Raw genomic sequence first — 13444 nt, 5'->3', positions numbered from 1 at the left:
AAACACAACATTTCGTGTTTGTTCTTTTGTTTTGCTATTCTCAATTTATTAAAAGACGAAATACATTTTTATTTCAATATTGTATTTCAATTGAACGTCGAATATAAAAATTATAGAAACGTGCTCTGAAAGTCCATGAACGTTTGCATCTGCTTGTAAAGAGTATAAATAAATTAAGTAATACAAATATATTTTTATTTAATTTATATTATTAAATAAAAATATATTTATATTATTCAATTTATAATTTACAGATCGATGCAAAAACGTTTATGGGCTTTTAGGGTACGTTTTTCTACAATTTTTATATTCGATGTTCAATTGGAACACAATATTGTTTTACGACAGGTGAACATACGAATTTGTACAAATGTCCACGAGCTGGTTTAATAGAATAGAATCAAGCATTAACACGTTCCGTGCCACGTGTACCATCGATGGTACACGCTTGCATGTTTACTTAGTGAACTGAACAAATTGTTTACAAGAAATTTAGAACCGAAGAATCAATTTCCACCGCAAGAATGGGCGTTGATAAGTTTTTGTTACGTTGTTATGCGTACGAGAATTAATAATTGCACGTAATACATCAAGTTTTAGTAAAATATCAAAGTGTGAAGATTCGAGTAAAAAAAGCTCGGCACGGAACGTGTTAACGAGCAAAGAAGAAATCAATTTTGTAATCAAAAGAAATTTAATATGTCGACGGAAAATGTACGGACGGAAATATGTACTTCGCATGCGGACTGTCGATTTCGCACGTTGCTGTGAGAATAATTCAATAATACACGCGGAAATAATACCATCCGTAATGTTTCAAGTAAAAACTTTGTGTTCTGTTGTGTTTGATAAAATCATTGTAATAAGAAATTTGGTTTGTCTTTGGTTTCTTTTTAAATTGTCCAATGATGTTTATAATGTGTACCGGAAGATAAAAGAAATTAGTTCACAAAAGAGGAGATCATTGTTACCGTACTGGCGGCATTCAATCTTGCAGCTGCAGCTTTGTATACATATTGCAATTCGTACACACATAATGACCAGATATATTTCATATTTTGCAGGATTATTAACACAATGGAACGTAATGCGTTGATTAAAGTGAAACTGGGTCCTGAATTATATTCAGATGTGGCTTAACCTAATTTACATTAGAATGCGGGTTCGATACATAACAAATAAACAATTTAGGTTAATTATTACGCTGCGGATCTGTAATACTCCTGTAATTAGACCGGAGATCTTTGGTAATTTACAAAAATTAAAATTAAAGAAAAGGTTCCTTCGTTAACCGAAATATTATTCATTGTAAAAAAAAAAAAATCATAAAAATTAGATCTTGTTAACTCATACGTTTCGTTGCGATTTAAACATTTGCAGGTGCTGTAAATTTGTCTCAAAAACCAGTAAAATTTATGAAACTTTTGCGACGTTTATTATAAAATTAGTACAACAAAGAGATGAGTAATTAAATTTGTAAACTCTATCGTTGAAAATGGAAAACGCTGATGCGAGGAGATAAAATCAAAACAGTATTGCATACAATTTAAAATTTTTTCGACATGTCAAAGGAACAAGTTTTGCCAAACAGTAGCTAAAAAATTGTTCTAAGAAAATTCACGATCTTTCAATCTAAGTCCCTTGTACAACAGGTTGTTATAATTTCTGTAATCAATAACTGATAATAAAATATTTTAAATAAAGCTGAATTGCTTTATGAACTTTCCTGTGCTCATATTGTGCACAAAAATCTATCAAAGTTCGAGAAATAAAGGAATATAGAGCAATCTGGGGATTAAGGCACCAAAAACCAAAAATGAGCCGTTTATTTTGAAAGTGGCGTAAGTCACTTTGTTTCCAAGTCGATATATTTAAGGGTTCGCGTTTTAACACCGTTTCAAAATATGGATGCTAACTTTCGAGAAGATTGACTTGTATTCGTTGTCTCAGGATACTGATATTTGTCTCGGTATAAATAATTTCGTATAAACATGAAAAAATCACCACCAAAGTGACTTACGCCGCTTTCAAAATAAACGGCTCAAATGAAAGAATAACTCGAAATACACTGGCGTACGTACGAGCTTATCAGATATATGAGGCAAATTAACCGTCTCGTATGCGCGAACCTAATATTTATTTTCCGGGACGGCGAGTGAGACGGTGACAGAAAAGTTTCCAAAATTACTAGTGAAGTAAGACCACGGGATTGGTTCCCCGAACCGCGAGAGTTGAAGGTCCACGAAAGCTCGTTGCATCGTCGATGACGTGACCACGACGACGTAATGTAAACGGTGATGTGTACACGGAATTTGCGGGGTCGACGTCCAAGATGTTTGCGTAACTGCGAACAGAACGCGACCTGCGAATCGCGCGTTTTCGCTGCGTAACAGGTGCCGAAAGCGTGGGCCGTTCTAATATCGGCGCCCATTACCATACTAATGTCCAGTTTTCACGCGGAAATATGACGCTCTTTTAGATAGATACGGGTATAAATATAACAGCCGAACGCATTAACACCCCCTCCGATGCCGACATTCGAAGCTTCCCTTTCGTCCGTTCAAGCTCCGACGAACTAATTCTCATCGAGCGAATGCGAAACTCGTTTCGAACGCAGTGAATTAACGGGGCAGATTCACGTGCAATTGGTTATAAAAATCGAATTCTTTTCTTTGCAGAAATCGGCGCAACATTTCAATAGCGGGCACCGAACAGTTTTTGGCCGAATTCGCAAAAATAACGAGAAGCCACGGGTCGTTTAATGCAATTCGATGGATATCGAAGATTCGAACGCGTTTTTAATCATTTCGATCAAATTGGAACGTAGCCCGATCGATTCTGTTATTCGTTTGTCCAGGTGCTGTATCAACGGTATTGATGTTGGTTTTGGGTTGTGACATTTTTAACAGTATAAAGCGAACTTTCCTAATGGGAAAAGATCAATTTTCTTCGGGATCTTGGAAGTGAATTTTTCGCGTTCTCTTTTCGAATTTGGCTTGATCGCGGTGTAGATTGTTGAACTTTAAGAAAGTCATTCGTTTGTTGCGTTAACGTGACCGTGACAGATGCCACGCGTCATGCAAGTAAAGATAGAAACATAATAATTGGCCACGTCACGTGAAATCACGTGAAATCATGTGACGTTCGAAGAGTGCGAAGCTGCATATTTCCATTATTTCAAATCTGTTAGAAACAGATCAGGATCACGCCACACTGTTCACATTATTGTCGCGCGCGGACGTACATATGTATGTACATATTTCACGTCCATTATTTTTCCTTCGATTTCACATGATCTCGCGCGATTTCACTTGACATGTGACATTAGCATGTTCCTACCTTAAGGGTTTTCAACGTTGACGTGATTGTATATTGTCCAATAAATAAGTAAACAAATTCAATTTAAAACGATGTTTTAAATTATTTAAGATTTAATTTCATATTGAAAATGGTTTTCTGGAAGAAAGATTCATATTTGGTCCATTTTGACCGTAAACTACAAACGTTCCACTCCAATTTCATCTTTCCAGCAATTAGTTTAAATCGTTGGATTTAAAGAATATTAAAGAATAATATAAAATAATAAAGATGAAACAATATTAAACATTAATGTAATATATTATATTTATTTCATGTAGCACGTTAACGAAGTTGATACACGAGGACCTGACGAACCATGGCTGTCATAAACAAAAGCATCAATCTTACGAGAACTGATGAAGAAATTTATTGTTTTAACAAACTTTTCCACACAAATTTAGTCATCATCTATTTTAGGAAAAATAAGCATTTAAAGCTTGATTGTTTCAATTTATTGTTATTATATATATGATATATATTATATATCTTTCTTCGCAAAATTATATCTATATCTATATCTATATCTATATCTATATCTATCTATATCTATCTATATCTATCTACATCTATATCTATCTACATCTATATCTATATCTATATCTATATCTATATCTATATCTATCTATATCTATATCTATCTATCTATATCTATATCTATATCTATCTATCTATCTATCTATATCTATATCTGTATCTATATCTATATCTATCTATATCTATATCTATATCTATATCTATCTATATCTATATCTATATCTATATCTATCTATCTATCTATCTATCTATCTATCTATCTATCTATCTATCTATCTATCTAATATTTCAATAATAAGTTAAATCAATTACTCAATTATTAATAAAGATCGGCAAAAGTAATTCCCATCACACCTTATTATAGGTCAAATAGTCTAAGAACTCCACAGCGATTCTTTAAAAATTTCTCTATTAAATAATTCATTACAAACATTACTTATTATCAATAAATTCCAAGGCTTTTGCCTCATTATTACACAGATTCCTCTAATTTCTTGCCTTGTGTACATCAACGAGATTGAAATCCCAAACTTCTTGGCTCAATATTATACATATAAATCGACTCCGCGGAGCAAACCAGAAACGTCGTTCGAAATGCAAATATTACTCCGTGATGGAAAAGTGTACAAGTTATTACAACTCCTTTTGAAATTTGTTCTGTTTCGTTAACGTCGGACAGCGTAATTGAATGATTCTACCCTCGTAGTGGAATACAGCGCAGTGAGAAGTCCCAGGAACAATTCGATTAATTGTACCGCTAAAGGAAATTTTAAATTAGAAGGGAACAAAGATAATATCCCGGTTCGTTCTCCTTTCTTAAGGTGGCTGCATAGCGCGCAGTCTACGTCGTCCGTTCGACCAATTATTAAAAAAAAAAGAACGAGAGCATTAATTGAAGCATGCCGGTTCATCAAACGTCGATAGAAGATCCCTTTCAGCGGCCAAGAGATTCTAATTAAAAGAAAAATACGTACAAGACAGACTTATAAATTACATTCCCCTGCCGCGATCGTGGCAATCTATTTATGGTCGAACTCGGAGAACGTCAACTACCAATTTTTCATCAGACTCCTCTAATCCGATTTCTTTGGTTCTGATAGGGATCTGCAGGTAAACAATAGACGTTGCGTCTAATTAAAAATCAGACGAATTCGTGCTGCGAATACAATCTTCACAATTACCTTTTCTCGTCGCTTCAACGTCATATGGGTTATCGTAGAGAGGATGTAGTTTTAATTATTGAAAGGCAAATTGTATACAATTATATCGCGTAGGAATATTTTTTCTGTAATTTAATCTTTGACGATTCGTTTTGTTGATTTATTCCGGTCTTTTTTTTTATTCGGCTGCATTCGCGCTTTATATTACTACTGATCCTGAGCATTGCATTCATATCGTAAGCAGTTACAACCGTAGCTATTTATGGTTTTTCGAGAAATTAGTTCTTCGCTGACATCGAAGCGTCATCTAGCGGCCAAACCTGGAGATGTTCTTAGTCTTAAAATATTCGTAGCGATACACTGCGTCGAATCTATACGTTTGAATTGCATAATTTGAACTAATTATGCTTTCCACAGAATTTCGCAAGCAACGAGATACTTCCGCAATCTAGCAGCCAAACATTCGAACTAAACCAGGAGGATTTTATTTATTGTTGGAAACAGAGATATCGTAAAGAGTTACAGCGATTACCCGATCGAAGGCGAGTGCGTTTCGATACTAGTGGGGATCTATTATTCAAAATAACTTCTCATAGTTACGGCTTTGTAAGATATATTGTAGATTCGACGGGCTAAGCCACTGCAATCATTTTGTAACCAAAAATATTAATTATGACTTACTAGTTCTCAAGTTATTTAAATTTTTATCATTATTAATTCTAAGTTCCTTTGCTTAAGGGGCGCTAGAGTGTAGTCCCGTGATTTTTCGGATTATCTAGCTGTACAGATTTTGTTACAGGAATGGTATTACCCAGAGATGTGTAGCTGTTTGACAAATGCGAGAGATGGAGCCACCGGTGTTTTCTATTAGGAATGAAAAAGAAACTCAACTTAAAGAAACATATTCTCCGGATGGAGAAATGCAATGATATTTTCTTATAACTTTTGAACCATTGGAGATATTGCAATCAAATTTTCATTAAAAAACATTTAAGAAATAATCATTCGTAACTTTGAGTAATTAAATACTTTTAGCAGACAAGCCGCGATAGTTTGTTTCGCAATGCTATAATCAATTAAAATTAATAAGAAATTGTTTCGTGAAATATTTTATCAGTGACATTGGTAAGGTGCCATATCAAAATGATTTCATTTAATTGTATAATATCATTGTGACGTACCCTAAACGATACTTTCCCTTTTTGTGAGGAACACCATTGGCAGCAGAACTCCAGTGCAGGCAGTAAAGTGACAGTTGCCAAAGCCTCGGTCGTCACTTGAACATCTTTGCTATGTTTTTCCCGGAAGGGATTTTTCCCATCGCGACCTTGAAAAGCATACATTTTTCTGACTCGTTTGATTTTGGTGGGACGTCTGCATTTTTTTTAGTGCGCCCTTGTTTTAATAAACCGCGACTTTGCCGCCAAATTGCCGGTCTCGTGTGAATTACTTCATATCAATTACTGTATTGGCAAAACGCGGAACACAAAGCTGTAGTCGATTGTTTTCTCGGCGACAGATTGCCGCGACGGCAAACGACCGCCAACCGGTCGTCCGAAGCCAGCCTTAGAAAGCCATTCTGTATGCCAAAGTGAAAGAAAAATTAAAACTGACGAAAAATACATAGCATGTATTTTCAGATTGTTTATTCAAATTAAAACTTGCGATGCTAAATGTAGAATTTATTTATTAACATGAACCACCATTTTTTAGACATTTCCAGTAATCTGTGAACAAAATGTTTTGAATACAAAGCAAATTATGTTTTCCCTAAAAAATACTTAAGGCAAGCCTGACTTTCGTTAAATGATATCATATATTTTGGACTTCGCATCACCTTGAGTTCGGAAATGCGGGTTTGATTAAGAAAAACGATAATATGGAAAATTATTTGATGATTTCTGAATCCAATTACATATTCATAATAAACTAATAAAACTGGTAGACAAATCTAACAATATAACGATAATACCGTCTCTGTTGATTGTATCTAAGTTTTTGAATTTAAAGTCATCTAAAGGTAATGGTTATAGTAAATTGAAGCAGTCCTTCAGCTACTAAATTGTGAAGTCAATTTTACAAAGTCAAGATCACTGAAGAATACATAATTCCTATACGAAACACTTCTTTGGCAGCATGATGATTATTCAGATATTGCTTAAAACAACACATTTGATCATTGATTTATTATAAATTCAGCCTTATTAAAAAGATCCATATTTTCTCACTTCATGCCATTTTCCCATCTTCACAATATTTTGCTTGCCTGATTCTATCTCCACCTCACACAACATCATGTGACACCGTGTCACACAAGAGTGTGAAATAGAACTGCTACTATTTCTCAGCTTACAAATACTTGCTGAAGTAACTAATGATGTTAAAGCTTCTTCTGGTAGACGACAGTTTCCCTATTTCTCTGGAATTCAACTATAAAAATGAGCAGTCATCGATATCTTCAGCACTAAAATCGACCTTTTCTTCCTTTACCCGTGTCACCAAGTGACCAGATTTAGCAGCTGTATGCAAAACTGTTCTGCCGTCATCGCCTTCAGCATTAAAATTGATCTCTTTTTTTATTTTTCAGAAATTCAACTATCTCCAGGTTATCAGAGTTAGCAGCCATATGTAAAACTGTCGTGCCAAATTTGTCCTTAGCGTTAAAATCGACACCTTTTTCATTTACAAGAAATTTAACCATCCCCAGGTTACCAGAATTCGCAGCGGTGTGCAAAACTGTTCTACCATGATTGTCTCTAGCATTAAGATCAACCTCTTTTTCATTAATCAGAAATTTAACTGTCTCCAGGTTATCAGAGTCAGCAGCCGCGTGTAAAACTGTTCTGCCATGATTGTCTCTTGCATTAAAATCGACTTCTTTTTCATCAATCAGAAATTTAACCACGTTCAAGTGACCAGATTTAGCAGCCGTATGCAACACTGTCATGCCATCATAGTTTCTAGAATTAAAATCGACCGATTTCTCGTTTATCAGAAATTGAACCGTCCTCAAGTTACCAGACATAGCTGCCCTGTGTAAAACTGTTGTGCCAGATTTGTCTTTAGCATTAAAATCGAGCATTTTTTCATTTATAAGAAATTTTACAATCTTTAAGTTACCAGAATGAGCAGCCCAGTGCAAAACTGTTTTGCCGTCATAGTCTTTGGTTTCAAAATCAGTCGCTTTATCATCTATCAGAAATTTAATCATCATCAAGTTACCAGAGATAGCAGCTTTGTGCAAAACTGTTACGCCAGATTTGTTTTTAGCATTAAAATCGACCTCTTTTTCATTTATCAGAAATTTAACAGTGTCCAAGTGACCAGATTTGGCAGCTGCGTGCAGAATTGTTGTGCCACCAATGTCTGTAACATTAAAATCAACCATTTTTTCATCGATCAGATATTTCACCATGTCCAAATGACCAGCTTCGGCAGCCGCATGCAAAACCGTTACGCCATGATCGTCTGTAGCATTAAAATCGACCGCTTTTTCATTTATCAGAAATTTAATCATCTCCAAGTTACCAGAGATAGCAGCCCCGTGCATAACTGTTATGCCAACTTTGTCTTTAGCGTTAAAATCGACACCTTCTTCGTTTATCAGAAATTCAACCATCTCCAAGTTACCAGAGGCAGCAGCCCAGTGCAAAACTGTCTTGCCATCATAGTCTGCAATTTCAAAATCGACCGCATTTTCATTTAGCAAAAATTGAACCGTCTCCAAATTACCGGAGATGGCAGCCAGGTGCAACACTGTCATGCCAAATTTGTCTGTAGCATTAAAATCGATCTCTGTTTCGTACGCCAGAAATTCGACTATGTCCAAATGACCAGATTCAGCAGCTATATGCAAAACTGACATGCCATCGTCGTCTTTAGCATTAAAATCGACCGCATTTTCATTTATCAGAAGTTTAACCGTCTCCAAGTTTCCAGCTGCAGCAGCCTCGTGCAAAGCTGTTCTGCCACAATTGTTTCTAGCATTAAAATCGACCTCTTTTTCATCCACCGGAAATTTAACCGTGTCCTGTTGTCGAGATTCAGCAGCCGCATGCAAAACTATCATGCCGGCATTGTCTTTAACATTAAAATAGACCGCTTTTTCGTTTATCAGAAATTGAATCGCGTCTACGTGACCAGATTTAGCAGCCGTATGCAAAACTGCCATGCAATTATTATCATTATCTTTAAATTCGGCATCTAATGCTGTCTTACAACCTAATGCAGAAAGAAATGTAATTAACATTCATCATTTTTCTCACGTGCAATATTCAAAACTGTTTCGCCGCTTGTATTTAGAGTATTAATTGCTATTCCGTCCTTAAGTCAGTTTTCAATTTCTTTAAAAGAAAATAACTAACCATTGCTGAGCAGCCTCTGTTCACATACTAAATCATTCTGATGTTCTAGTCTTTCAGGCATATTGTTATCTTCACATACTATCTTACTTGTCAGCATCTGTCGACATCAATAAATATTATGATCATCTATGGACCTTTAAATCATGGCGCACCTAATAGAAAAATTCGGAAAATTTTTTCAATATCTCGACAGCCGTGACGTGTCACCATTATTTTCACAATCAATGCGGGCATTTAGAAAGTGAAACGAAGGACAACCAATAACTACCCCTCCAGTCACGATAGGGAGTTAAAACTTGGAACAAAACGTTTTCTTTTTATAATCTATCGAATGGCATAGCAGCCGTTTGAATCAACTAAAGGACAGTTTTGAACCCCTTGAGCATCTATTATACCTTTTCAACCCTGGAACCCTACGCATCAGAAAATTTTTACAGCTTTTTCGTTCGCAAGCTATAGTAGCAAAAGAATTAAAAACCAAAAAAGAAATCGCAAAAATACGGATCTTTGAAAAACAAAAAATGTTGCACTCGGGGAATTTTAATTCTATCATAAGATCCATCATCGATTTTTATGGGCTTGAAATGTGTTGTCAACGTTATCGTTCTGAATAATTCTTTTTTTTATACAGTGATGGACAAACATATTTACCTTTAGAATGATAATTTTCTGAAAAGTGGACTACATGAATTATATTTATTTTTAGGAGATAGAACGATCATTCTACTAGATCAGGCATGAGCGAGTTATTTCGGCAATGGCCACAAGCCACTACTCCACTACTACTACTCTGTGTACATTACTACAAATAACATGAACAGCCCTGCGTGGAGCACAGAGGAAACAATGTCATATCGTTTTTCGTGTCCCGTAGGTGTGAGAGGGACGAGTCATGGTACGTGACTCGCCCATGCCCAATACCCACGTCCATGCCCTAATTACTAAAATACTTTTTTTTAATATAGTTATTGCTTGAAATAACAAAAAAATAAGAACTTTTTAAAATTTTTTATGTGAATCTATAAGTCTAATAATATATATAATATAATATAAGTCTAATAAGAGGGAGAGAGAGAGAGAGAGAGAGAGAGAGAGGGAGAGGGAGGGAGAGAGAGAGAGAGAGAGAGAGAGAGAGAGAGAGAGAGAGAGAGAGAGAGAGTCTAAAAGTCTAATATTTTTGTGTGAGTCTTAAATCTTTCAATGGTTCACACATTTTTTTTGAGCTAATTGTTATTTAACTATCTATTTTTTATTGTATTATTTGTGTTACTGTTTCAACGAGGGGTCAAAATTGAGCAGCGGATCACAATAGGTACTTTGACCTTACCCCGCTAACGATCTTCCTATAAAAAGAAAATCGAGTGAAAGAACAGAATGTGTTGTGTGCCATTGACAGAAATTACATTTTCAATTTGTAATCAACACATTATATTTCCTATTTTTTGTTCTTTCCAAAATACACTATTAGTACTTTAAATCCTTATTCCTAAACTATTTTTACAATTTTATAATTTTGCAATTAATATGGTAAGCGAAGGAAGAACCTGCGAGCTAATAATCACCATTTTTTATGTATATAGTACAACTATTACTTTTTGTGTATACATATAGTTTCCCTTAAAATATTATTCAGACATTAAAAAGAAATCATTTTGTGTGTATGAAAACATGTGAGCATATCATACAGTAGAAGAATGAATAAGAATATGGTTAATGAAAAAAATATTTAAATCGCGTTAAAAAGATTTGAAGTCTAATACCCTCCTACCCAGAATGCACATGATGTCTTAAAGACGTTCATCTTAGAGCCCACCTCAGTACATGTTTAAGACTTCTTTAAAACATTGAGTTTAGGTCGCCGGAACTATAGACATTGTTTTGGCATTTAAAATATACGATATCTCAAAGACATCCAGAACTAAATGTTCTTTTGACATCTAAAATCATTCAGGACATCTTAACATTTAGAAAAGACTTCCAGTCAAAAAACCGCAATTTTCACCACTACGGAGAAAATAACTGTGCATCGACTGGACTCTTTACCTTAGTTAAAACTTCACCAGGATGATCTTTGATTTTTCCATTTTTTGTAGAATTTTCTTCAACATTGGGAACCGGTTTCTCACATTTATTCTCGTCGCTTCTGGCATCATTCACTGGTTCAGCATTAACATTTTTCTTTCCCATTTTACTAACATTTTTTGAGCGCACGTTTCAAGCAATTCCAATGCTCCTGTTTTTTATAAAACGAAAAATCGGTTACTTTGTGTCACAAATGAAAGCAAACACTTTGTCCAAGCCTGGGATAGCTGGTACTCACTCGAGGTTCCTACGATATTAATCTCCTGTACCAGAACTAGTCCTGTAAAAATTAAAATGTTTTAAATTTACGTTTATATTACAAGTAGTCTCTCATTTAGAATGCAGACTTCCTCCTCAAACAATTAAACGAGAATCCCATGAAACTAAATATCACGTGCACGTACGCACATCCCCGCCATCAGCTTAGTCGAATTTTGGTATAATAATGAGTATAATAATTTGTTATAACAATTTCGTATAACTTTGAAAGTATGAAAATACCATAAATTCGATTCTCATGGGGCATTATCTCAAAATCGACACTGTATATTACCATACAGTTCACATTCGATTTAAATTTGATCTCCCGCGCATTTCTCATTGCAACAAGTCCGAGAGCACGTCAACACAGAATCCGTGAAACACTAAATACTGAAACAATTGAAAAATTCCAAACTATTTTAGCAATATACAATACTTTAGTATCGGTATATTGAGTTTAATTTAATTTATTAATATATCCTCAACGATTTCGTTGCTAGTAATAGCCACATCTCTATAGACACGTGCTGCTCGGATTGTATCATACTATTCGAAAAAGTTACGAAGCGAATATTGAATGCCCGGGACAATTATTTGACCAAATCAAATAATTTTATTTGATTTTGTGAGAACACAAGTATTTAGGAATGAAATAATGTCATTATTTACCACAAATTCACGAAAAACTGCACAATACAGAAATAAATAAGTTATTATATTTATAAATATTATGTGTTTGATTATATTATTTCACTTCAAATTTTCTTTCGTTATTGTTGATTTAAACGAGACGGTTCTGTTGGAGGTTTGTTTAAATAATCTACGATACTGATTATGATAATTATTTCAGATATTGGATATTTAACAATTATCTTCGACACGTCCTCACGGTACAACGGTTTCCCCAAGAAGAAGGACGTAAGTACGTTTTAGAATAACAAAACACTCTCGCCGCGCACACAAGGATACGAAAAGCCTAAATCCAATACATGTCACAAGTAGGAACAACAGAATGGGTGTGTAAACATACAAATTATAAATGCAGTGTGTAGTGAGGTAAGTGCGAATGCATCGTTGTGTGAATGTAACGATCAGATATTGTTTCAGTTTTCTTCTATTTTTATCTTGTTTTTAATCCAAAGACATTATTTTTGAATTTCATATAATCAATAAGATGAATACATTAGGAATATTATTGATATATGTTGCAATAATTTTTGTTCTTAGATATTCAATTTATATTGTTATAGCTTTAAGGGGACATAGATGAACATAATATTTATTGATATCGACAGATACTGATAACAATATACCTTATAGATTTAAAAAAATCAGTGGACTAGCATTTATTAAATGTCCCACATTTTGTGTATTAAAATTGCTGAAATTATAAAGACTCTCTATTATAGGAAATGATCGAACAAATTTCTTAACCCAAGTACCCATTGTACTAAAAATTGTTAAACCTCAAAATAAATTCAGACCTGTTATTCTTACAGGGTAACACACATTCGTCACTTTTAAGTAGATTTAATGTTTCAGATTATTTAATAAATCTCATTTATAACTGTTACATAACTGTGCTGTTGTAATTGGGATGTGGTGATGTGTGTAGTTTATGTTACACTGGCTATGGCCTTAGCTTTTATATCGAGTATATTAAAAAGACACAGCTTGAAAGAG

The 13444-nt window shown here is 34.5% G+C and overlaps 1 protein-coding gene and 1 long non-coding RNA gene across 6 annotated transcripts; both read right to left on the bottom strand.

Annotated features, from left to right (window-relative positions):
- Positions 1–5650: 5650 nt before the first annotated feature.
- On the bottom strand, positions 5651–6640 carry LOC143260125 (uncharacterized). The gene is made up of 2 exons (XR_013034228.1): positions 6236–6640; positions 5651–5918 (listed from the first exon to the last, which is right to left on the bottom strand). It is a non-coding gene; the product is annotated as an uncharacterized LOC143260125 (long non-coding RNA).
- Positions 6641–6724: 84 nt separating this feature from the next.
- LOC117220191 (uncharacterized) lies at positions 6725–12683 on the bottom strand. Of its 5 annotated transcripts, none has more exons than XM_033469923.2 (6): positions 12431–12683; positions 11739–11780; positions 11462–11651; positions 9419–9515; positions 8175–9275; positions 6725–8096 (listed from the first exon to the last, which is right to left on the bottom strand). In XM_033469923.2, exons 3-6 carry the CDS (start codon positions 11603–11605, stop codon positions 7612–7614), a joined length of 1827 nt encoding a protein of 608 aa, XP_033325814.2. In that variant the 5' UTR covers positions 11606–11651; positions 11739–11780; positions 12431–12683; the 3' UTR covers positions 6725–7611. The 5 variants fall into 5 exon arrangements, with proteins under 5 accessions (XP_033325814.2, XP_033325815.2, XP_033325813.2 ...); XM_033469924.2 differs by having other exon boundaries at positions 6725–8420; positions 8583–9275; XM_033469922.2 differs by having other exon boundaries at positions 6725–8726; positions 8787–9275.
- Positions 12684–13444: the final 761 nt, after the last annotated feature.

Source organism: Megalopta genalis, chromosome 10 (assembly GCF_051020955.1).
Source record: "Megalopta genalis isolate 19385.01 chromosome 10, iyMegGena1_principal, whole genome shotgun sequence".
Taxonomy (NCBI): Eukaryota; Metazoa; Arthropoda; class Insecta; order Hymenoptera; family Halictidae; genus Megalopta; species Megalopta genalis.
This window is presented reverse-complemented; position numbering and strand designations above follow the sequence as displayed.

Coding starts and splice junctions, on each gene's coding strand:
- LOC117220191 (XM_033469920.2), bottom strand. CDS start 11,605: ATGGGAAAGAAAAATGTTAATGCTGAACCAGTGAATGATGCCAGAAGC. Junction 9,516..11,461: donor CTGGTGAAGTTTTAACTAAG/GTAAAGAGTCCA, acceptor TGATGTCGACAG/ATGCTGACAAGTAAGATAGT. Junction 9,276..9,418: donor ACAGAGGCTGCTCAGCAATG/GTTAGTTATTTT, acceptor TTTCTGCATTAG/GTTGTAAGACAGCATTAGAT.